Here is a 26,605-nt window from a genome sequence, read left to right on the forward strand (position 1 = left end):
TATATATATATATATATGTGTGTGTGTGTGTGTGAATATATATATATATATATATATATATATATATATATATATGTGTGTGTGTGTGTGTGTGTGTGTGTGAATATATATGTGTATATATATATATGTGTGGGTGTGGGTGTGTGTGTGTGTGTGTGAATATATACCCATCATTCTGCCGCATAGGTACAGATGAAAACACTCATTAAGAAAAGAGGCCTTGAAAGGTGGGAGATTTTATAAAATCTCCGGAGACAGCAGTCCAATGGGAAAAAGCCTTCTGATGAAATGACAGATACTGAAACTAATCTCAAAAATCACTACAGCATTCTCTCATCTTCAAGTGCAAACAGATGTCCTACTCAGCTAAAAAAAACTTCAAGACCCTCATGAGAAGACCATCAATGAATACAGGCAACATATGAAATTTCCTGAAAATGCAGGCTGTTTACACCATTTAGATTCAGGAGTTTCAAGTACCCAGTGATTACTTTTTTCTGCAACCAAGAGGAAACAGAAATAATCGCATGCTGCAAGATTCATTACTTGTGCTAAATACAGACGTACAAAATGCACAAAAATAAATATGTTACAAAATGAGAAGTTCCGCTGCAAAAGGAATAAAAATGCACATCCTACAATAAAATATATTTATGCTTATTTCTAGTGCATCCAATTCAAACTTCTTAAAATCATGAATAAAATATTAAAATTGCTACTTACAGCTGCGACTGTGAGCATATCAAAGACTTTAGTACAATACCGCCAAGCATTGGCATTTCCATACTTTGTCTGGCATTCATCTGTAAAAGCAACAATTAAACTTGGTAAAAATAATTTAACAAATCCAATAAAAGTAGTGCAAAAGAAAGCATCTAGGCTATCCACAAGATCTGCATAAATGGAAGACAGACTACCATTCTGAGTGCCATGTGGTCTCCTACAAAATGAATTGTGAAAGTTGAAAATATGCAACAAAAACAGCATCCAGATGCTTATTTCTAGGATATAAATATTGCTGAAAACTATAAAAAAATGCAGGAGTTTAGAATAACAGGTTGCTTACTATTTAGGCTGCTAATTATATGCTTCGACAGACAAACCTTCAATGTCTCCATCACTCTATTCATGGTCAAAATCTGGAGTCAGTTCTGTCATCAGTGGAACAGAGAGTGCTGCTCTTGTTTGGGATATTAGTGCATTAACTTACTAGAAAACAAACATATACATGCACATATGAGTGTACACACACACACACACACACACACACACACACACACACACACACAATAGGAAAAATTACAGAAAAATCAGTTCACATACATTTCTTTTGGATGTGGGAGGAAACCAGAACACCTGGCCAAAACCCCACTTGGAAGGAAAAAGGATATATGGACTCCACAAAGAAAACACACCTGGTGAAAACCAAACTGAAGAACCAAGTGCTGAAAGCCTTAAATGAATGTACAGCATGGGAAATAATTAATCTGAAACCCAAGTGCCTGTAAATCATTCTTTAACATTTCTGAGCAGGTACCAAGAATGAATGCACTTAGCCATTTGAACTGTTTACTACGTATGGAAAAAGGAATATAAAAATCCTCATGTAAGGAAAGTCATAACAGGAAGTGGCGTGTGTGACAAACATTCATACAGGCACACTTAAGGGTATCGAGTATTCAAAGCAAATGCCTGACGGTACAAAATTCTCAATGAGTTTAAATATGCATGCTCAATTTCCAAGTAACTCAGGTGCAGCAAGTTAAACAGTGTGCCATCAGGTATAGTGACCATCCAGAAACATGACACAAGCCATACAAAGGCTGTCCAGTCTGAAAATGCCCCTGATAATAAACATTTTACCACTACTCATACCTAAGTTCTCACATTAGGACTTGAACAATGGTCTAGAGAGGCACTGAACACTCAACAATGAGGCAGCAGACAAGTTCACTAAGCTAAGGAAAACGAGAAATGTCGGCATACCTCTTGAAGCTGGTCACACACAGTCTCAAGCAGACTCTGTTATTTAACTTTAAAAAAGTATATACAGCACTTCTGGAGTACATACTGGGTCAAACAGTATGCAGATGGTACTTACTTTGAATGTCATTCAGCTTGTGTAGAAGCTCTGTAGAAACCATGACCGGGGGGGGGGGTCAAGACAGCCAGGCGTGTGGTGCTAGAAACAGCCCTTTAACCTTTTTAAAGCTTATTCTACCTCATTTGTGAATCACATGTACCCTATTATTAAATATTACTTAGTGGAAAAGAAATTTCTAATGAAAAGTAGACACGTCATCAAAAGCTACGCTGAGAATAAGGATCACATTCTGAATACATTCAGAATGGTACGGATATTTATTATGCAGAGTTTGAAAAGGTAATAAGATGGAGCGAGTCAGCCTCAACTCTGATACCACCTTTAGAAGGAAATAATAAGTTACGTACTCACCATAACGTTCCATGTGAGTTGTTCATCTCGTCGTTCAATCTTTACTGATGGGTAGCATCCCTAGCACCATCAATCTCGGGCGGCTCATGGAAGTACATTCTTCAGAACCGTAGACCCAAAAGAAGCCCTGACCCTGGAGGCCTTATCAACTTTGTAATGCATGATAAAGGTATGAGGTTTAGACCAAGTGGCTGCTGCACAAATGTTATCAAGGGGCAATTTGGCTTGGAACGCAGAGGATGTAGAAACTGCTCTGGTTGAGTGAGCTTTAATCTTGTGTTGCAAAGGCATATATAAAGCAGCTGAGTAAACAAAGGTGATACAATCAGATAAAAATTTAGACAGAGTTGTTTTAGCCACTGGTCTACCTTTTCTTCCTTCAGAGAATGAAACAAATAGTTGGTCTGATTTCCTGAAATCTTTTGTTCTATCAAAATAAAATTTGAGCTGTCTGTGAACATCAAGTTTGTGCAGCATATACTCCAACTTATTGGAATGATTAGGGAAGAAAACTGGTAACTCAATGACTTGGTTGATATTAGTTTCTGAACAAACTTAGGACAAACCCCTATTTTTTGCCCAAACAGATACTCTATCAGCATGAAAAATCAAATAAGGAGGGCTGATAGATAAAGCCTAAATTTCTGACACTGCGGGCAGAAGTAATAGCTACCAGAAAAATGGTTTTCCACGACAAATATTTGAGGTCACAAGATGATGCTGGTTCAAATGGGGGAAGGATTATACGTGACCACATAAAATTTAGATTCCATGGAGAATAGGGAGTTTTCACTGGAGATCTCATATGAAAAGTTCCCTTCAGAAAGGCCTTGGATAACTTGTGGGACATATTTAGCCCGTCAATCCCGAGATTAAAGTTAGACAAAGCAGCCAACTGACTGTTGTGGCTGCTGCTCCTTTATTAAAAATCATAGTCAAGAATTCTAGTATGGATGTCAAGGAGGCTTGGTAAGGATCAATGTTCTGCTTAGAAGCCCATATGGAAAATCTCTTCCACTTACTAAGACATAATCTTCTAGTGGACGGCTTGTGAGAAGACAAAAGAATGTTTTGTCTCACTGCAGAAGTTATGAAGCCTGGCTATGAGAGGAACTGGAGCAGCCAAGCTGTCAGCTTCAGTGACTGCAGAGAAATATGGAGGTCCCCCGACGGATGTGTCAGAAGGTCTGGAACAGAGTCCAGTATCCAGGGATCCTCCAAGAGACGATGTTGAAGGAATGGGAACCAAATCTGCTAAGGCCAATGAGGGGTTATAAGAATGATGGTCCTTCCCAGGGATTTTACTTTCTGTAGAACTCTGGGTATCAATGGGATTGGAGGAAAAGCATAGAGGAGACCCAGGGGCCAATCGTGTATGAGTGAGTCTCTCGAGACTTCTCCCGGAAGGGGAATCAGGGCAAAGTAGCTTCTGCATTTCGTGTTGATGTGGCTGGCAAAAAGGTCGCAGAAAATCCTGTCCGCAATCTCTTTCTTGAGGGACCACTCATGTGGCAACAAGATTGCCCTGCTCAGTTTGTCTGCTATCACGTTGGATCACCCCAAGATGTGCGTTGCCAACAGAAAGCGCTGGGAGGAAACGGCCCACTGCCAAACTCTGAGGGCTTCTCGGCAAAGGGGGTAAGACTCGGGTCCCCCCTGCTTGTTCAAGTACCAGACTACTGACATATTGTCTGTCTCAATTGCAATCGTTCCTAGGGGAAGAGAGTCCTGGAAGTACTGCAATGCCAAGAGCACTGCTCTCATCTCCAGAACACTGACATGCAAATGTGACTCTTGATCTGTCCATGTGCCTTAAGCAGTCTTTCCCTAAAAATGCCCCCCCCCCCCCCACCCTATCAGGCAAGCGCCCGTGGTCACAGTGGCTACTGGAGGGGGTAAAATAAAGAGGCGTCCTATGGTGACGTGAAGAGACGTCAACCACCACTGGAGATCTTTCTTGCAAGAGCTCATAATCAAAATCTATGACCCATTGGAAGTTCCTAGTAAGACCGTTGAGTGAACAACAGCCATTGAAGAATCAGCATATGCATTCTTGCTAATGGTATAGCTAGGATTAATGCAGCCATCGAACCCAATATATTCAGAACTTCTGAAGCTGGTGCTCTGTCTTTCGATACCAATGTGCTGACATGCTGACAAAGGAGGAAGATTTTTTTCGATTGGTAGTCTAAGAGTGGTGGATGAAGTGTCTAGCTCTGCCCCGATAAAAACGATATGCTGCGACGGCGACAAGGCAAACTTTTCTGAGCTGACTGTAATGAGTAAATGATGGCAGACTGCCAGAGTGTATTCCCTTGCCTGAATCAGTTCATGCCTGGTGGTGGCAGTAAGGAGCCAATTGTGTAGGTACGGAAACACCTGGAATCCTAGATGACTCCGGTGAGCCGTGACCAATGCCATGCATTTGGTGAACATTCTGGGAGCTGTAGTGAGACCAAAGGGCAGGGCTCAAAATTGATAATGACTGGCTCCCAGCCAGAAACGCAGGTAATCTCTGAATGGCCTGGCCATTTTTATGTGGTGGTACGCATCCTTCAGATCTATGAAGCACATCCAATTGTCTTTCCCTAAAAAGGTAAGTACAGACTGGAGTGTGACCATCCGGAACTTCTCTTTCTTCACATATTGGTCGAGTCTGCTGAGGTCCAAAATGGGTCTCCAGTCCCCTGTTTTCTTTGGAACCAAAAAGAACTTTGAGTAAGTTCCGGATCCCGTTTGGTCTGCTGGAACTTGCTGGATGACTTTTTTTTTAGCAACTTGTGGACCTCTATGGTTGCTTGTTCCCTGTAACTGGGTGGAACGTCTGGGATTCTACTTATGGACGGGGATGGGGGGGTGGCAAATGGTATGAAGTACCCTCTGGAAATGATGCTTTGTACCCAGCTGTCTTATTTCTTGCCAGGTGTCTGGATACAATGAAAAGCGACCCCCGACTGCCTCCAGAGCAGGACAGTTGGGCCTCCTTCAGGAGCGCTGGTAGGATTGACAAGAGAAGTGATTTCTGTCACCCTGATGTTGCGGACCCCCCTCTGCCTCGAGGAAGGCATTTTCCATTATTACCCCCTCCTCTGCCCCTAGAGGGGGGTTCACCACGTGTGCCCTGATAGGCTCCTTGGGCTTTCTGGAACCACATTTTTCCTCCCCTTTGGGATAAGGCCGAGTAGGCGTGGAAAAACAGGACTCAGACGGCAGACAGAGTCTTTCCCTCCTTTTCACACCTGGCCAAAGTTTCCTTCACTTTAGGCCCAAAAAGGGATGAGCCATCAAAAGGGGTGTTTACGAAGGAAGACTTAAAGGGCTCCGCGAAGGAACACAAGCACATCCAGGAATGCCTTCTGAGAGCGATTCCTGTACCCGTTGCCCTACTCGTTCCACCAGCTGCATATGATAAGAGACGCATGGATGAGTTGACAATAGAATTTAGGGTAGCAATCTGGGCAGCAACTTTGTCAGAGACACTGCAGCTACAGTACTCTGAAGAGCAACTCCCAACTCCTTAAGGAGACCTCTTTGCAACCTAGTGAAATGGGTTAAGTAGTTCAGTGAGCGCAGAGTAAAAGTCATTTAACTAAAAAAGAAGTTATGTACTCACCATAACGTTCCATCTGAGTACTTAGACTTCATTCTTCTGCACATATGGGTATTCGGATCCGAGCCGGCAAAACTTTTACAAGCATCAGCTCCGAGCTCCAAGCTCCTCCCCTACCTATAATACATCACTTCCTCCTGACTAACTCCAGATCGAGTTTGCTGTCACTAACTAGCAACGTAACCCACAATCCAAACAGGTTAAGACCTGAATAGTGAGGGGGATGGAGGGAGGGAAGGTGCAGAAGAATGAAGTCTAACTACTCAGATGGAACGTTATGGTGAGTACATAACTTCTTTATCTGAAGTAGTTAACTTCATTCTTTCTGCACATATGGGACAGAGTCCCCAGCTACTAGTATTCCTGGGAGGCCCTTATGGAAGGATATTTCTGAGCAACGCAGAGCCAAAGGATGCTCGCCCTCTAGAAATCAAATCTAATTGATAATGAGAGATAAATGTATGCGAATTGGCCAACATGGCTGCTGCACAGATATCATCTAAAAGTACTTTTGACCAAAAAGCTGCAGAAGTGGCCACTGATCTAGTGGAATGAGCCTTCAGTAAAGCCAGGAGGAGATAAGCCTTTGTCCTTGTACACTTGCATACAAAGAGTGATCCACCTTGCTAAGGACACTTTTGAAACTGCTTTGCCCAAACATAGTTTTGAAAATGAGACAGACAGTCAATCCGACTTTCGGTAGGGTTTAGTCCTATGAAGGTAAAAACGAAGCTGTCTATGGACGTCCAATAAATGGAGTCTATATTCGCCTTTACTTTGGAAATTTGGGAAGAAGACTGGAAAATTGATAACTTCATTAATATTGGCTGCTGAGGACACCTTGGGAAGGAAGGAGGGGTTTGTACGCAGCGAAACCCTGTCCTTGTGAAAAATCAAATAGGGGGCACGGAGGATAAGGCCTGTAACTCTGAAACCCTTTTAGATGAGGTGATGGCAACCAGGAATGCCATCTTCCAAGACAAGAATTTCATAGGGACTGAACCGGCAGGTTCGAAAGGCAGAGAGGTCAATTCTTGAAGAACTAAAGTCAGACCCCAGGGAGGAACTGTTTCTTTAACTGGAGATCGCAAGAGAAAGGTGCCCTTCAGGAACGCTTTACACAACATGGCAGAGGCAAGAGCAACCTTATTTTCGCCTACATGGAAATTAGAGATGGCAGCCAGTTGAACCTTGATGGTGGAAGAACTTGTGCCTGATTGAAAGAGACCAGCCAAAAAATTTAAAATGACTGGAATGGGGGCTGTAAAAGGGTCATGACTGCATTGAGAAGCCCAAACGGAAAAACGTCTCCACTTGCTACTGTAGAGTTTCCTAGTGCAGGCTTTGAGAGATGCTACCAGAATGTTTTAACAGGGGATGAAAGTCCGAGAGTCCTGATGATTATGGGAACTGGAGAAGCCATGCCGTCAGCTTGAGACTGTCCAGGTTGGGCAGGGGCAAGCCCGATGGATGAGCAAGTAGATCCGGGCATGGATCTAGAGTCCATGGAGGAGCCAAAAGGTGAGACCATAGGAAGGGAAACCACACTTGGCAAGGCCAGAAGGGAGCTATGAGAATGACTTTGCACTGCAACAGGCAAGCTTTCTGAAGGAACTTCGGTATCAGAGGTAACGAGGGATAAGCATAAAGTAACCCTGGAGGCCAAGCATGGACTAGAGCTTCCCTTGGGACATCCCCTGGAGAGGGGATCAGAGCGAAGAAGTTGCTGCACTTCGTGTTGGAAGGAAACGCGAAGAGGTCGCAGCAAGGTTGACCTCATACGAGGAAGATTCTCTTCACCACCGATGGATTTTGAGACCACTCGTAAGGCAGAAGGATTGCCCGGCTTAGACTGTCCGCTAAAATGTTGGAGCGTCCCGGGATATGCATTGCTATCAGAAACAGGTTGGTGGATATGGCCCACTCCCAAACTCTCATGGCCTCATGACAAAGAGGGTAGGATCGGGTCCCTCCCTGCTTGTTGATATACCAGACTACTGACATGTTGTCTGATTGAATGGCCACTATTCCCTGGAGGTAGGACAGGATGGATGGCTTTCAACGCTAAAAGCACTGCCCTCATCTCCAGGACATTGATGTGTAGCTTGGTCTCTAGTAGGGACCACGTGCCTTGGACTGTTCTTCCCAGGAAGTGCCCCCCACCCGAGCTGGGAGGCGTCCGTGGTCACCATGGCTTGGGCCGGCAGGGCTAGAAAGCTGTGCCCCGCAAGTATGTCTGATGACAGAAGCCACCACTGGAGTGACATTCTGCATGTCCGGTTGATTCGGAAAGTCATCGGGAGGTCTAGCCAGGACCACTGAACTGCTAGATTCCACTGAAGGGTTCTCATATGAAAATGTGCAAGAGTGAGAATGGAAATGGAGGCTGCCATTGAACCCAAGGCCCTGAGGACATCACCTGCTGTGACAACAGAGTGCTTGGAGATAGCGGACACTTGGAGTCTGAGATTTTCTATCCTTTCCAGGGTGAGAAAGATTTTTGACCGAATAGTATCCAACCGTGCCCCAAGGAAGTCTATGACCTGAACCAGAGCCAGGTGGGACTTGTTGAGGTTGATTGTGATGCCTAACTTGTGAGCCAGACCAAGAAAGTAGAGTAGGGCATGGCACAAGAGACGTTTGGTGGATGCAGCTTAGAGCCACTTGTCTAGGTAGGGGAATACCTGAATGCCCTGAAGTCTCAGGTGAGCCACTACGACTACCATTACCTTGGTGAACACCCTGGGGGCTGTGGTGAGACCAAAGTGTAGGGCTCTGAACTAAAAGTGACCGGCCCCTAGCCGGAAGCGCAGAAACCTCCTGGAGCTTCTGTGGACCTTGATATGATAGTAAGTATCCTGCAGGTCTAACGAGCACATCCAGTCGCATTCTCTTAGAAACGGTAGAATGGACTGTAGAGTGACCAACCGGAATTTTTGTTTCTCTACCAACAGGATGAGGATAGACAGGTCCAGTATGGGCCTGAGGTCCCCTGTCTTCCTTGACACTAAAAAGAACCTGGAGTAGATGCCTGATCCGGACTGGTCGGGGGGGACCGGTTCGATGGCTCGCTTTTTAACAGTTTTGAAACCTGTAAAGCTGCGGCCTCCCTGTGATCAGGTGGAACATCTGGGAGGCGTGCTGGAGTTATGGGAGATGATATAAAAGGGATAGAATAGCCTCTGGATATGATATTTAACACCCAGCGGTCTGTAGTAATGGACTCCCATGTCGCTGGATGTAAGGAGAATCTTCCCCCGACTACCTCCATAGTAGAGCAGTCGGGCAACCCCTCAGGGTTGCTGTGCAGGCCTGTCAGACAAGGGTTCCCTAGACCCGAAGGTTCTGGGACCCCCCCTCTGCCTCTAGGATGGTGTCGGTCTTGTCCCCCTCTGCCTCTGGGGGATGAATAGTCCTGAGTGTCCTGGAAAGACTGTGAATTCCGGAACCACATCTTTTGCCCCTTTTGGTTCTTGGAATAGGATCTCTGGGGGTTAGAGAAGCGGATTCCGACGGCAGACAAAGTCTTTCCATCCTTCTCACTCTGGGTGAGTGTGTCGCGTACTGTCTTCCCAAAGAGGGATGATCCATCAAAAGGGGCGTTAATAAAAGACACCTTAAAGGGGTCCGCAAATTGACACAGTCTGATCCAGGCATGTCGCCTCAAGGCAATGCCTGTACCAGCAGCTCTAGCGGCTCCCTCCGTAGCATGGGAGAGGAGACGCATAGATGTATTTGTCACTGATTTCAGTGTAGTCATCTTCGCAGTAAAGGACTGCTTGTCCTGCTGTGACAGACTCCGGGGGCGACTCAGTTCCGTTATAAGATCACGCTGCAGTCGGGTAACATGTGCCAAGTAATTCAGCGCACAGATAGAAAAAGTCACGGACGAGTACATACACTTCCCGAAACGATCCATCGACCTGGACTCCTTGTCTGGTGGATGGACCGAGGAACTCTCCTGTGCCAGTTCCTTCTTTATGGCAGCTGCAACCACCAAAGCGTCCACAGGGGCTCCTTTGGACCATGCCTGCCTATCTGACAGCGGGGAAAGAATTCTGTCCGGTCTTTTGGGTATAGGCTCCACGGTGTCAGGATCCTTCCATGCCCTACTGGTGATGAGGTCCACCAAAGGGTCGGCTGGTAGGGAAACCCAGGAAGTAGATGGGCCCGTGCCAAAGGTCTCCAGAAACACGGACTCATACTCAGAAGGTTGGGGGCTGACCAACTTCCTCTTTGGGGGAGGATCTCCATAATGTCTCCAAACGAGACATCCTCGGGAGGTGATCTGGGGGAACCCTCTCCTTCATCTAAGTCCGAATAAGTGGTAATGGACTCAGGGAAGTCCAAGTGCCTCCTTTTACACTTGAGTTTACGAGGTTCCTCTCCAGTGTGACTTTCTGAAGAGGACTCGTAAGCCTCCGGGGGTTCCCTGAGGGGAACAACCTGGGGTTGATTTGGCACAGGCTGTCCCTCAGACAGGATGAGGGGAGCAGAATCCGAAAACAGGGAGGTCTGGGTAGGATCAGAGTAGGTGAGCTGTGGTCTCAACCCCTGGGAGAGAACCATTTCCACTGCCCTGAATGCCGATGGAGAGCCCACCTCCGTAACCCATAAGGATGAGGCCCTCCCCGGGTCCGAAGCAGGGATCGGAGCCGAAGGCAGGGTAGTCTGAGCACCAAGGATGGGATCCAAAAGAGAATGACCTCGACCCTTGGGTCCAACTCCCTGACCACGGCCCCCGAAAGTCTCCTGGATCCAAAATCGGATCCGAGGAACTCAAGGTGACGACCGGCTTCGAGGAAACGAGAACCGTTGGTGCCGAACCAACAGCTCCAAAGGGCCTCGGATCCGAGAACCCTGAAGCGTTGGGTCGGGTCGGATCAGGGAAGGAGAGATTTGGTGAAATAGAGTTGTAGAAGGACCCTCTCCGATGGGAGAGGGTCCTGGTAAGACCCCCATCTGAATCTGATTCTGGATGAACCTCCTCATCAGCCTGTCCATGTCAAGGTCAGAGACACTCCGAGTTGACCTTGAAGAAGAAGCGACCGAAACGGGTCTTGGCAGGATCTGAGGAGAACGGGACCTAAGAACTTTAGAAGAGGAGCTGGAGAAAGACTCCCTGTCGGGGGATCTTTTTCTGGGCTTGTCCCTCTCTTTGTGGCGCTTCTCCCTCTCTCTCTTGTCCCTACCTTTCTGGGACGAATCTGAGGCCGCATGATGAGTGGGAGGTTGAGTCCCTGCCTGCAGGGAGTCACTGGCTGTAGCGGAGACTGAGGCAGACTCTAGGGCAGAAGCTGGCAGCAGACCCTTGGCCACGAGCTTAGCCCGATGGTCTTTCAAGGCCCTGGGGTTAAAACCAGCACAAATGTCGCAGGAGGCTGACAAATGGGAGACCGCTAAACAAAGAACACACAGAGTGTGGCCATCGGCTGGTGAGAGCTTGTGACCACACTCTGTGCATTTTTTAAAAAGAACTTTAGGCTGTTCAGCCATAAGGGCAGAACAGTAACTAAACCCTAAGGCCCACACACACACAAAACAAGGGCTGGGGCCTAGGCGAGAACTAAAACTACCAGCAAGCTACACAGAAAAAAAAATTTTTTTTTTTTTTAACATGACCACGCGTGAAGGGGGGAGGAAAAGGGGAACAGATACACACACACCAACTGTAATGAAAAAAGAAAAAAAAGAGAAACCTTACCACCTTCGCTTAGAGCTCAGAGACCATGATGCTAACTCTTAGAGCGGCAAACGAGATCTGGTGTTAGTCAGAAGGAAGTGATGTATTATAGATAGGGGAGGAGCTTGGAGCTGATGCTTGTAAAAGTTTTGCCAGCTCAGATCCGAATACCCATATGTGCAGAAAGAATTAAGTTAACTACTTCAGATCATGCATTTCCCATATCTATCCATGATCCTAGACTCTCTATTAGGAGGATGAACAGACGAGGAAGTCTCAGACATTTCCTTTTTGGTGGCCGCCGCCACCACCATGGCATCAACAGGGACTCCATTGGACAAAAAGGTTTTATCTGATGGAGCTGATATAAACTTATTAGGCCTCCTAGGAACAGGCTCCATGGACTCTGGTGACTCCCACGCCCTCCTAGAGACCAACTGCATGAGCTCATCGAAGGACGGAGACCCCCAAGAGGTGGAGGGTTGAGACCTGAAAGCCTTCAGGAGAACCGACTCATCCTCAGTAAGGTTTTTGGACTGCCAATCACCCCTCTGCCTAAGGATCTCGAGTATCTCAGCAAAGGAGATATCCTCAGAGAGGGACCGTGGGGACCCTTCTGACTCATCCAAGTCCGTTGTCAGATGTTAAAGACTTCTGTGGGGAGTCCAAGTGTCTCCTCTTGCACAATCTCTTCCTGGGAACCTCCTCAGTGAGAACCACTGGGGAGGTCTCGGAAGAGCAGGGGGCACCCTGTGGGGCTACCTGAGGCACTGGGTCTCTACATCTAGCCTGGACGATGGAAATAGAAGCAGACAGGCAGTTTGGGGGATGAGCAAGGCCTGAAGTCGAGGACGTCTTGGGGGCAAGGCTATCCTCATGGCCTTGAAGGCACCACAGCTCTGATGTGAAGGAGTCGACGGACCCAAAGGAATCGCCAACCCCTCCTGCACCGAGGCCGTGGGCTCCGAGCCAGAGGTAGGAGCCAAGCTCATCCGAGTCAAAGCCCCGAGAGGAAGAGTCGGCACAGACAAGTCGGTCTGACTATCCTCCCCGAATCCGACAAGAGAATGTCTGCTCCTACAGTCCCCAGTCGGCGCCGATGTTGTCAGAGTGGATGGAGCCGAGGATACTGGAGCAGGTCTCTGTTCCAAAGCTTCCATGATCAAAAGGTCTGCTTCCTCTGGCTCCGAAGGTCCAGTACGGCTCAGAGGAGGAATAGTCAAGTCAGGAGTAGTGGTCTTTGGCTCCGAAGCCACTTGGGTCGGAGCCGACAACAATTTAGCAAGGCCTGGTGCCTGTACATGCTTCTGCAAAAATCGATCCATATCCAAATCCAACAGGCTAGTAAAACCAAAAACGGCAAGCAACAATGTAAGCAGAGTCGTAGGACCGATAACTTTCAAATAAACGCAGTTTAATAATAAAAAACAATCCACTAACAGTAAACTGAGCGCTTTCAGTAGGATCAATGTCCTACCTTCTTCAGATACCAAACAGTTCAATTAACAGAGTTTTTAAAGCATTAAAAAACCACAATTAAACAATTAACCAACTGCCAGAATAACTCAACTTGTCCTTAAAGGAGCAATGGATATCTTGGTGCTGTGCACTCCTATATGTAAACCAATATAAGCACACTTTTTTAACAAATAATACTGCATATACTTCCCTAAAAAGTCAACCATAAAATCAGTTGAATACAATTAATATATTGTTGTAAATATATGAGTTTAGTATAAATGACCAATATTTTTCAAAAAAATAAATAGATAAATTTAGGTCTATATATCATATGTATAAAATACTGTATTATATATTATGAAATGTTAAAAAACATGTCTAAAACCTATAAATAAGTATATTAAAAATCTTCGCTTGTAAAAACACATCAGGGGCGACCAAAAATTAATACTCCAAGCATTTAACCCATTATTGACACACATTGCCAGCTTAAACTTACAAATGAGTACCATATACAAATCATAGACCTAACTACCCATAGGTGATATAATAGAGAGGTCATAATGTTTAACTAACATCATCTTTTTAAGGCTAACCATTTCAAAATGCTTTTAATAGATATATATTCGTTTGGGTGTATGTGGGCTTCAGTTCTAATCTGCCACATAATTTCATCAATCTTGAAGTTTAACTGCCACAGTCTCTAGGGTCCAGGTGTCTCTGTTGTAGGATTGAGAATTTAAAACCATGGTCAGGAAAATCAGCAATATGTCTAGCCAACGCATTATTCAAATCTTTCTTGTCAATGGCATACACATGGTCATAAATGTGCTGTCTGTTTTCTCTCCGTCTTTCCAATATAAAATACGGTACATTGAGAATACGTGGCTGCATATATAATACCTTTAGTTTGACAATTATATCTCCCTTTTATGACAAATGTTTTGTTTTTCAATTTAATTTTATTGTCATCCCTGATAAACTTACATTGGTGGCATGCACCACATTTGTGCATGCCCGCATTAGCTTGGATGTTAATAGTATTTTTCCTTTCTAATATGGTCTTTAAATTCACCCCTCTTCTAAAGGTGATTTTGGGTTGTATGCCTAACATTTTGACTAAACCTTGGTCTTCTGTTATAATGGACCAATTTTTGTACAAAATTTTTCATATTATGATGGTCCAAAGAGTAAGTACACAGAAAACTGATATGGTAGTCTGATCCAAGTTTAGGAGGAGACGTATTATTAACTGTACTCAAGACATCTGGTATATAAGATAACCTATTGGTTAGCAAGGGGCTAAAATACCCTGTTTGCCTTTTATTGCTGACTTCCAAGCAGATAAAATCTAGCAAGGGTTTAGGATACCCATGACTTAGAAACATACTCTTAAGAAGTGAACACTCCAAATAGAAATCTGTCTCATCGGTGACCATCCTAGCCGCTCTCACTAATTGCCCCTTCACTACGGCTTTTTTTTGGTGAAATGGGTGGCTGCTTGTAAAATGTAAGAAAGAATTTGAATAGGATGGTTTTCTATGTATTACACTCATATCTTCTATTGGTTGTGTCCTTAACAAGATGAACATCTAAGTAATTAATTTTCATTTCTTCGAATTTATAAGTAAATTCGAAAAAATCAGTCATGGATTGTATACTATCCATAAAGGTAGAGATAAGAGCTGTAGGACCTTTCCATATAATAAGCATATCGTCCTGGTAAAGCATATACCAGGCTACATTTTCCATAAATAACTCGTACAGGAAAAGCAAGGATCTCTCCCAGTATGCCATGATGCAATTAGCGAAGCTGCCCCCACATGGAGAGCCCATAGCTATCCCTGTCTTTTGCAGAAAAAAGTGTCCGTCAAAAATCATATAATTATTTTTTAATACAATTTCAAGTAGTGTCTCCACTAGATAAATAGTGTTCTCTTCAATTTGTTTAATTAACAGAAATTCTCTGATCCATTCTAGGCCAAGAGCCTGTGGGATGACTGTGTAGAGGTCCTTAATGTCTATTGTAAGGAAAATGGAGTCTCTAAGGTATTCTAATTTACTAACATTTTCCAAAAAACTCCATGAGTCCTTGCATATTTGAGACTCCTGCTCGATTAATGGTCTTAAGATGCTATCCACATATTTGGCGCAACCATATGTGATAGACCCTCTATCATCGACTATTGGCCTGAAGGGGGGATGCTGGTAACTTTTATGGATTTTCGGAGTACCAAAAAGGGCAGGGATTTTAGGGGCATTCATTGTCAAAAACTGGTATATATCGATATCTATAATTCCCTCCAAAAATAAATCATTGAGCAGTGTGTTTTATTTTCTTATATGCTATATTAATTTCATTAATACTGACTGAAATGTATGCTTCTGTTTGAAAATATTTTTCCATATGAGCTACATACTCTTGTCGGTTCATAAACACCAGACCTCCCCCTTTGTCGGGTTTCATAACCCTAATTTTACAATGGTGCAATAACTTAATAAAGTCACTTTCACGTTCAGTAATATTAAGTATTCTATCCTTCCTTTTTTGGTAATAGTTGTTGATGGCCCTAAAATCTGTCTCACAAATCTTTTCAAATGTGTTGAGAACACTATGGAGTGGAGGGTTAAAGAGGCTAGACACTCTTAAAGAATTAGTTAAAGATGGGACACCACCCCATGCAAACCTGCAAGTTAAGTTTCCGTACAAACAATTTCAAGTCCAGGATTGCTCTTACTAAGTCCATGTTTTTATCCGGAACAAAGGATAAACCTTTTGAAAAAAATTCAGTCATCTCCTCTGAAACTTCCGAAGTAGTAAAATTATAGATGTTAAAATCTCCTTTGGAACTAGTAAAGATTTTAGGCATATGTTGGAGGGAACTTGTCATCTCCTCCACTGGTTTCGCCGATTCCGTGCCTGCCCCTGGTTCCTGTTCCCTCTGCGATTGTTGTTGTTCCTGCCTCCCTGGACCTTCTGAAAATCCGACGATCGATTAGGGCCCCGCTGGTTGTTATTGCTACTTGGACCTTGGTGTCCTGCATTGCCATTGTTCATATTGTTATTATTGTTGTTGTTACTCGTATTGTTGAGCCTTTCGCTCCTTCGTACTGGCTGAGTTTCTTCGCCATCAGTGTTAGTAATGCTAACATCTAAATTAATATCTTGATCTCTATCAGGTTCACTGAGTGTCCTACAATTGAGCAATGAGGCCCCAGGTCTGTTAGGGTTAAACGGAGGATGGGGGTAAGCTTTGTTTAAAGCATAATCCTGGACATCTCTGGCAATTTTCCTTTTCTTTGTAACTAGCAGTTTAGCCATAGTTGCATCAATGCTAGAAATAATTCTGGCATAGTCGTATTTGTATCTAAAAAAATCATTGTCAGCTTTTATTGCATGTTCAAGAATTTCTAACTCACTTTTAAGCCCATTGATTTCCCCTTTATAAAAGTTAATCAATGACATGATAAATTCTGCTCCTTGCTTGTCAAAAAGCCCCAACAGTTTTGTGAAATGTAGAATTTTCCATCAATCCTACTGGGTAACGGCATTGTCTTAGCCCCTTAGGAATCTTTTTTTTTTCAAGACATTCTTGTAGGTAAGCAGTTTCTAACTGTAATTTCCTGCATTTAAACAGTTCAGTGTCAAATTCAGAAATGAAGTCAGACAGAGAACTCACCCCTGAGTGTTGATCTTGTGAAGGAGATAGTCCATTGGGATTCTTAAAAAACTCGTTGTTGCTTAGGAAGCTTACCATAGAGGGAAAGAGGCCAGCCTCTGTGTTTAAGACCCCTGGCTGCGGCTCGGTGCTCGACCTAGCACCAGCATTCCTTCCTGGTATTACTACAATATCATTATTCCTTCCTGATTGTGCTACAGCTTCCGAAGCTGTCTGTAGTCCGCTACTCACAGCTCCAACATAACTGTTCAACACAGGAGACCTTGGTTGAGAACCCTCAACACCCTGCGGTCCCCTAGGACAAGTATGTGTTTCCTGGCCAGTTTTAGAATCAAGACGCTGGGTAAGGGAATCAACTCTACCCAGTAAAACTTCAACTAAAGCTGTTAAATTGCTAATAGCATTAGCGTTGGATGTTATGGTCCTATTCAAGCCATGCGGCTCCTCTTGTGAGAATAAAGGTTGCGACTAAGCTCCAGTTTCGCCCGCCATCCAGAAGCCAAACAAACACAAAAACCAACAAAACTAAAATACGAAACCACGAACTAGTAAAACCAAAAACGGCAAGCAACACTAAGCAGTCGTAGGACCGATAACTTTCCAATAAACGCAGTTTAATAATAAACAATCCACTAACACAGTAAACTGAGCGCTTTCAGTAGGATCAGTGTCCTACCTTCTTTAATATACTTATTTATAGGTTTTACACATTTTTTTTAACATTTCATAATATATAATACAGTATTTTATACATATGATATATAGACCTAAATGTATCTATTTATTTGAAAAATATTGGTCATTTATACTAAACTCATCATATTTACAACAATATATTAATTGTATTCAACTGATTTTATGGTTGACTTTTTAGGGAAGTATATGCAGTATTATTCGTTATAAAAGTATGCTTATATTGGTTTACATATAGGAGTGCACAGCACCAAGATATCCATTGCTCCTTTAAGGACAAGTTGAGTTATTCTGGCAGTTGGTTAATTGTTTAATTGTGGTTTTTTTAATGCTTTAAAAACCCTGTTAATTGAACTATTTGGTATCTGAAGAAGGTAGGACACTGATCCTACCGAAAGTGCTCAGTTTACTGTGTTAGTGGATTGTTTTTTTTATTATTAAACTGCGTTTATTGAAAAGTTATTGGTCCTACGACTGCTTACAGTGTTGCTTCCTGTTTTTGGTTTTACTAGTTCGTGGTTTCGTATTTTAGTTTTGTTGGTTTTCAAATCCAACAGGCTGACAGAGGACCTAGAAGAATGCACCAACGGTGCCAACTGAAGCAATGGAGATAGAGGCCTTTTGGATACCAGCTCCAAGGCTGTGGGCCAGCTCCAAAAAGAAAAGACAGTCAGCTCCGAGGTCTGTGGAGCCGATGTCGCAGAATCCTCCAACTTTTTAAATTTCTTAGACTGCTTAGAGTCCTTAGATTCACCAGAAGATCTAGAGGACTTGGAAGACTTGCTGGCCACATCTTTGTCACTCAAAGCCTCTTGAAAAAGATGCTTTAACAAGCCTCTGTCTACCAATTTCCTTTTCCTCTCTAGTAACACTTTCGAAGAAAAAGAATGGCAAATGGCATAAGACTCCTGTAAGTGGACAGCTCCTAAGCAGTAAACACAAGTTACATGTCCATCCATAACGGACATTTTTTGACCGCAGTCTGGACACTTTTTAAACCCAGACTTTGGGTGTTTATCTTTGTCATCCGCCATTATGCTACTAAAGAAAAACACAGCAGATAATCAGCAATACCCTAGGCTCTAACAACACACACACAAGGAGCCTAAGAAAAATGTAACACAAATATATTAAGCTACTCAGCAATACCCTAGGCTCTAACAGCACACATACACAAAGGAGCCTAAGAAAAAAGTAACACCAAAAATTAGAAAGCTACTAGGCTCTGAACTCATACACACAAAAAACGAGCCTGATAAGAATTTTTAAGTTTAACTACTATTTACTAAACTAGGTCAAAATACAAAAGGCCAATAATAGGAAAGGCTATATATATATATATATATATATATATATATATATATATATATCTGCAGAAATAATAAATTACAGCAGAGAAAAAAGCTAGGCCAAAACACACGAGGCTGATAGATGAAAAATTATTAATCACACATGGGAAAGGGGAGCTTTTAAGAAGCTGTAACACGTACTACCGAAGTAAACTAGGTGAGAGAGTTTAGCAACAATATTAAAGAAATAACTGCTATTATACAAGTTTTGAAAAAGTACTGGCCTGAGCTTGCACTGGAACCTCTGATCAGATGCTGCGGCAAACTAGATCTGGGGTAATTCACAGTGCATCATGGGATAGGGGCTTGGTTTCAATTGATTGGAAGACCTCGAGCTTTGCATATGGCCGTACCGGAGCCGATGGATCGGCTCCGAAACCATCAGTAAAGAATGAACGGCGAGATTGAACAACTTCACGTTAAAAGATAAACCCTACACTGGGTGCCTTTTGGAACACAAATACATCTATCTGCAGGTTACCTGAAGCACCTCCTATTACCTACCCCTCAAGCTCCTGGCTTCAGAATACATAAGCCCAAGTACAACAGTGCACTAAATCCCTGGGCTGTTAAAGATTATTTCTATTTTACTCTACTTTAAAACAGTGACTTGCAGCATTAACAATACAAATATAATCCAAATTTACTAGCTCTATCCAAACATGCTTAACACAGCCTCAGACTATTGCTAAAACTCTAGTTTATTTTTTTAATTTCTCTCTCTCACAGGTAAAATACCACCTAGTGTCAAGCATGCTTTAATTCTCCTCCCCAAGGCCAACACCTTGTAAGTGCTAAAGGCTACAGACCTATTACAAATACCTGTCCACTGGCAGATATACCCCAGGGATTACCTCAGTGTCACTGCTCGACAGAGGCACAGCAAAATAATGGGTATAGTTCCCCATACTAAAGGGGTGGCGTAAGCCACAAAACGATGGGCTAGGCTTGTAAATGCCCTCGGGCAGATAGCCTAGTATGAACCTATGAACCTATGAACCTAAAACTCAGAGAAACTTATTTACCCTCAAGTACTATAATACATACATACATATATAGTCTCCTCTCATATGCAACATTATTTTCATACCAAATATAATAAAAACACCAACATTTACCACAACTTCTCAAATTTACTCAAACATGAAAACGGGCTCTTAACATGAGTCAGATTCAACATACTAGCCTATTATGGGTTTTCTTCTCAAATACCAGCATGGTTCAAAAAGTAAAAATCATGTACTTTTTAAAAATCTGGATGTTCATTATCCAAATTCCATTAAGTTTGACTGATGGGAAATTCATCTTCAGGTAGATCCAAACCAGCAACTGCAGCTCCTCCAAAATGCTCGAGCTTCTTCCCTGCTTCCAGATGGAGTCTGCTGCCTGGATACTAATAGCAGGACTAACAGCCAACAAAAAGATTTTGACAGATGAACAACATGATTCAAGGCAGGTCTATAAGATCTATCTAGCAGTACAGGATGTGTGAGAATTTGAGAGGGTGGGTTGTTTAAGTGGCCATACTAGGGATAACGAAGATTCAGTGTTATGGTAAATACTTAACTTCTGTATCTTTCCTTTAAGAATATTATGAAAGTTGTAATGTATATTATATGTATGTATACAGAAATATATGTGTGTGTGTGTGTGTGTGTGTGTGTGCACGTGGGTAAAAAAAACTACCTGGAAAGGGCAGTTGCGGAGACCTTCCAACCCAGTATGGAAAATGCAAAGGAAATAAAAAGCTGGTTATCTTTTCTGATGGTCATAACAGGATAATTAAAAAAGTACAGTTTTGTACCTACCATAAATGTAGATGTTCGAGTGTTCACACTGCTGCAGTTATCACACTTGGGTTATCCTGCCGTCAGGCGGTCCCGCAGTCGGCCAGAGTTCCAAAGTCTCGGTCCGGCGTCGGTTGCTGTCGCTTCTTCCCTGATGTCAGTGCACCAGGGGTATATAAGAGGCATCAGATGCCATTTTCTTCAGTTTTTCTTGCCCCAGATGTCAGGTGCCCCCAAGTAGGTAGGCAATACAATTTGCTAATAAAACATATAAAAGGAATAAAAGGAATACCTTCAGTTACAAGCAAATACACCACAAAGGTTGTACAGGATAGAAAAGGTATAGAAAAGTTCAGCTAGGTCAGAGGGAATGGAGGGAGGGTAACCTGGACTGCAGCAGTGTGAACACTCTAACATCTACATTTATGGTAGGTACAAAACTGTACTATGTTCATCGTGCTACACTGCTGCAGTCATCTCACTTGGGTTGAATCCCAAAGCTAAGGATGGGTGGTGGAACTAAACAGGGTTTGGAGAAGCTAGTAGGCCCTGCAGAACTGCAGTGGCAAAGCCAGCTCTGGTTTTAGAGTATAGAGGTAAATGATAGTAACTAACGGAGCGGATTGAAGCAAGTAAAGCAAAAACCGGAACACACCAAACCTGGCCCCAAGTCAACACAAAGCTGGTAAAAGTCTTAAAGTATGTAGCAGAGGATGTCTGCAAACCAGTTTCTAACGATGCAAAAATTCAAACCATGTAGTAGAAAGGAATTCCAGCTCAAAAATACAAAATCCTTCCTTCAAAATAAGCGATAGTAGACCGGTATTCCACAAAGCTTTAATAAACAGATGACAGCTGCCTGGACACTTCCAGGCTTTTTCAAGGATGAAGAACCTTGAAAAAGCCTGGAAGTGTCCAGGCGAAAGCGCTTGGTGTTTGCATCTGTTTATTAAAGCTTTTGTGGTGGAATTACCGGGTCTACTATCGCTATTTTGAAGGAAGGATTTTGTATTTTGAGCTGGAATTCCTTTCTACTACATGGTTTGAATTTTTGCATCGTTAGAAACTGGTTTGCAGACATCCTCTGCTACATACTTTAAGACTTTTACCAGCTTTGTGTTGACTTGGGGCCAGGTTTGGTGTGTTGTTCCGGTTTTTGCTTTACTAGGTAAATGATAGTGCTTGGTGAAGGTGTGCACTGAACTCCAAGTAGCAGCCTCCAAACTATCCTTGGTTGGTACTCCTCTGAGGAAGGCTGTTGATGTTGCTGTAGCCCTGGTGGAATGAGGCCTAATGTTACCAGGTACAGGTTTCCCATGGTGTGTGTAGCAGAAACGGATACAAAGTCCTATCCATTTTGAAATGGTCTGTTTTGAGATAGCCTTTCCTTGTGATCCTGCAGCATAGGATACAAAGAGCTGGTCAGATTTTCTGAAAGCCTTAGTTTTATCCAAGTAGTAACGTAATTGCCTGTGAATGTCCAAAGAGTGTAGGAGCCTTTCCCCTTTGTTCTGGGGTTTGGATAAAAGGTGGGCAAATGAATGGTTTGGTTTAGGGCCACACTGGATACCACCTTTGGCATAAAGGAATATTTAGTTCGTAAAGCGACTCTGTCTTGATGAAAAATGATGAAAGGCTCCACTGCCATTAGGGCCTGTAGCTCTGAGACTCTTCGTGCTGAAGTTACTGCTAGCAGCAGGGCAGTTTTCCATGATAGAAACTGTAGATCAGCTGTAAAAGCTGGTTCAAAGGGCGGTAGTGTACGTTTTTCAAAAACAAAGTTGAGATCCCAAGTTGGTGTTGGTGCTCTCTGGGGCTGTCTTATGTTCTTAGACCCTCTGAGATACTGTCTTAGTAATGGATGTGAAAATATAGGAGGATCCGTGTTGTACTGAGCTGAAATAGCTGAAGCGTGGATCTTAATAGATGAAAAGGAAAGTCCTTTGTGCAACATCTCAGTTAAATATTGTAGAATCTGAGGAATATTTGGGACAAGGGGATTTTGGCCTTTAGCCTGGTTCCAGGCACAGAATCTTTTCCATTTGTCTGAATAGGCTTTCCTGGTGCTGGGGCTCCTGGCCTCCAGAATGACATCCATCACAGCTTTAGAGAGAAGTGTTGACTGGTTGTTGACGTAATTTGCCATGCAGCCAGATTTAAAGTCTTGAGCTGGCTGTGTAGAATCTGATTGTTTTGCTGAGTGAGCAGGTGAGGAATTTGAGGTAAAATCCATGGTGGGCCTTGAGCCATGTTCCTTAGTATTGGATACCAGTGTTGGCATGGCCAGTCTGGAGCAATGAGTATCATTTGTGGCCTCTCTAATCTGGCTTTCAGCAGCACCTTTGCCAAAAGGGGCAGTGGAGGAAAGGCATACACTGTCAATGTTTTCCAACTGAATGAGAGGGCGTCCACTTTCCAAGCTAGTGTGTGGTATGTCCTTGTGCAAAATTTCCGTAGTTGGTAGCTTTGGGGGGAAGCAAACAGATCTATGTCTGGGCTCCCCCATTTTTGAGTTATTACAAATACTTGTGGATCTAATTTCCACTCGTGAGGATCTATGATGTTTCTGCTTAGATCGTCTGCCAATGTGTTTTTCTTTCTTGGCAAGAATTTGAAAAAAAAGAAAAAATTGGTAGTTGAACTTGGTAGGTCAGTGCTGTATTCCACAAGGTCATTGTCTGCCTGCACAGGGGGTAGGAATGTGTGCCCCCCTTGCTTGTTTATGTACCACATCACTGTGGTGCTGTCCGTCTTTATTAGTTGTTGTCCTGGATGTAGGAGGCCCTTGAAAGCTGTTAGGGCATTTTGTACAGCTAGCATCTCTTTTTGATTGATATGTAGATGCCTTTGATCTGCAGACCATTTGCCCTGAATACACTGTCCTGCCATGTGTGCTCCCTAGGCATAATCCGATGCATCTGTTGTTATAGTTTGCCTGGCTGTGGGTAAGGTAAAAGGCCGACCCTTGTTGAGGTGACATGCCTGAGCCCACCACAGAAACTCCTGTTGAAGGCAGGGAATGAGTGGTATTATTGTTTCCAAGCTGTGGCTGTGTTGAATCCATACGCTTTTCAGGTACCATTGTAATTTCCTCATATGCAGTTTTGCATATGGTATTAGTAGTATGCAAGATGCCATGAATCCCAAGGCCTGCAGAATTTTTCTTGCAGGGAGTTGGGTCTTTGTTGCCATCATTTTGAGGTACTGAGTCAGTTGTCCTTGCTTGTCTGGCGTGAGATAAGCCATCTGGGCCGTTGTATTTAAGCTGGCACCCAGGAATATTATGTCTTGTGAGGGCACTAGTTTTGACTTCTTTTCGTTTACTGTGTACCCTAGGCAACTTAATAGGTTTTTGACAAACGCCAGACACTTTAGAAGAATGTCCTTGCTTTCTGCTTGAATAAGGCAGTCGTCCAGGTATGGATATATTTGAATTCCTCTTTGTCTGCAGTATGCAATTACTGGTGCCAGGCATTTTGTGAAGACCCTGGGCGCAGTAGACAAGCCAAAGGGCAGTGCAGAGAATTGGTAATGGGTTGAACCGGCTATGAATCGGAGGTATATTCTGCAATTTTGTCTGATAGGGACATGCAGGTATGCCTCCTTGAGGTCCAACGTTACTAGCCAAGCCTTCTTGCCCAGCATGGGAAGAAGTTGCTGTAGTGTTAGCATCTTGAATTTGGGTACTTCCAGATATGTGTTTAGAATTGAGAGGTCCAGAATGGGTCCCCCAGGCTTTATCCTTTCTGGGAAATATAAAGAGTCTTGAGTAAAATCCTTGTCCTTGCTCCTGTGTAGGAACCTGCTGAATGGCTCTCATGTCCATGAGAGCTGAAATTTGTTTTTGAGCCTCTGGCCATTGATTTGGTGGCAGGTTTGGCATTCTTTTTATCCTTGGTAAAGTGTAAAAGTGGAATCTGTATCCTTGAGATACAATATTTAGGACCCATTTGTCTTTTGTGATGATGTGCCAGTTGTCTGCAAAAAGTGCTAGTTTTCCTCCCAAGAGAGCTGCCAAGAGGGCTTTGCTTGGCAGTCTGAGGGGTAAAGTCATTGTTTGTCTTCTGATAGTTTGAGACCTGTCTTCTCCTCCTTTTTGGGTTGTGGCACCCATTGTTGAGGCTGGTAAGAGCCTTGTGACTGACCTCTGCCCCTTGGGCATCTGTATTTGCCCCTCTGTGGTCTGGCAGAAGCTGGAAAGGACCAGTTTTTGGTTGGCCAATTTCTGCTGAAACGAGGGGGTTGAACCTGTAAAAAATCCTTGACCGTCTGTATAGATTTTGCCTTATCCTCCATTTTCTTTAAAACCTCTTCTGCTTTTACACCAAATAAAACATCCTGCTGTAAAGGTGCATCCAATAACTTTGCTTTAACATGATCAGGTAAAGTTTGTTCTTTTAATCAAGCATGCCTACGTATGACAGACCCTGTCACTGCTGCTCTACAAGAAGCTTCCAATGAATCAAATCCACATTGCAAAGTATGTTTTCCCACTTGTTCAGCTGCATGCAACAAATCTTGCATTTCCTTGTAATCAGGCTGTTCTGTAAGTGTGATCATTTTTTGTTTTAAATTGAGACATCAAATATTGTTGATATTTCAGCATGTGAAACTGGCAATTTAAGGCCCTCATAGCTAGAGTAGCTGAGGTATATACTTTCTTTCCCCATCTGTCTAGTGCTCTAGAATCCCTTTCAGAGGGTACAAGATTTTTAGCAATAAAGGCCTTAACCCCTTTGGGACCCTGGGAAATGGTTTCTGGGTCAGTAACAGGGCTTTTATATAGTAATTTGTGCGAGTCAGAGACTCTGTAGTATCTGTCTGGTTTGGCTGGTGCAGGAGGTAGTGAATCTGGGTTAAGGCTAGATTCCGAATAAACATCATCCACAATGTCTAACACGGGAGGAATAGCAAGTGGTCTGTGCTGGGGTAGTAAAAGGAACTCTCGGAGCCTTTTCTTAGAATCAGAGTAATCCTGGCCTCCCCAGTGGAAATGTTCCCTCATGGTATGTAAAGTTTCCCTAAAAGAGTAGTCTCCTGGGGGAGATGCTGAAGGGATAGACTCTTCAGCATCAGAGTCTTCATAAGGGGGAAAAGAGTATTCCTGTTCCTCAGAAAAATCTGAGGAAACTGAAACCTGGTCAGAGGAAGCGTAGTCCTCCTCCTGTCTTGGCCTTTTACCAGGAGGGGGATGGGAACCCCTGATTAGGGTAATTATGTCTTCAGCCATCTTAAGCATCTGTTTCTTAGGCATGGGGCCTTGTAATGGAGACTGCTGTACAGTCTTCTTTGCTTTTAAAGGGGTTTTCAGCTTTGCATAGGATTTAATAGCGAGTATAGTCGGTCTGAAGACACCTCCTGCAACTGAAGGCGTTTCAACTGCACCGGAATCTCCTTCAGCCATGGAGTCGGAAGGGCCTAAAGATAAAGGTTGTGGAGGCCTAGCAATCTCCGCTTGGGAATCGGATGCCGCCTGGGGTTCTAAATCAGCGGTCATCAGGGGCTGCGTAGGGGCCTCACTGAAAACCGGAGAACCAGCGACTGGCCTAGCAGAGGCCTCGGAATCTGGTTTGGGTCTCGGCTGCCTGTCCTTATCTTTGCGTTTTTTATGCATTCCGGTTGTCGGTTGCTCCGACGGCATGGTATAATTAAATTTCCTACCAAAATAATGTCGGGCGAAATCAAACAGACGTTTAATAGTTCATTTGTTAAACCTAGCCCAAAACCAACAACCTGTGATGTCGTGGTCTGGGCCTAGGCAAGGAATACAATAAGAATGAAAGTCCTTATGAGGTATTTGCTTCCCACAAGAAATGCAATTGTTAACTTTTTCTGACATCAGATTGAGGCAAGAAAAGGTTCCCCAACGGGGTACTTAGCTTTATTG

At 43.5% G+C, this 26,605-nt stretch overlaps 1 protein-coding gene across 2 annotated transcripts in view; it reads right to left on the reverse strand.

The window, feature by feature from the left end:
* The window catches only part of PPP6C (protein phosphatase 6 catalytic subunit), a 1,288,377-nt gene that overhangs the window by 342,218 nt on the left and 919,554 nt on the right, over window positions 1-26,605 (reverse strand). For both annotated transcript variants that reach the window (XM_044058362.1, XM_044058363.1), the window contains one exon: window positions 724-803. In XM_044058362.1, coding sequence (XP_043914297.1) covers window positions 724-803 — 80 coding nt within the window. The remainder of the gene's footprint in view (window positions 1-723; window positions 804-26,605) is intronic.

Source organism: Protopterus annectens, chromosome 16.part0 (assembly GCF_019279795.1).
Source record: "Protopterus annectens isolate FY-2018-M chromosome 16.part0, PAN1.0, whole genome shotgun sequence".
Taxonomy (NCBI): Eukaryota; Metazoa; Chordata; order Ceratodontiformes; family Protopteridae; genus Protopterus; species Protopterus annectens.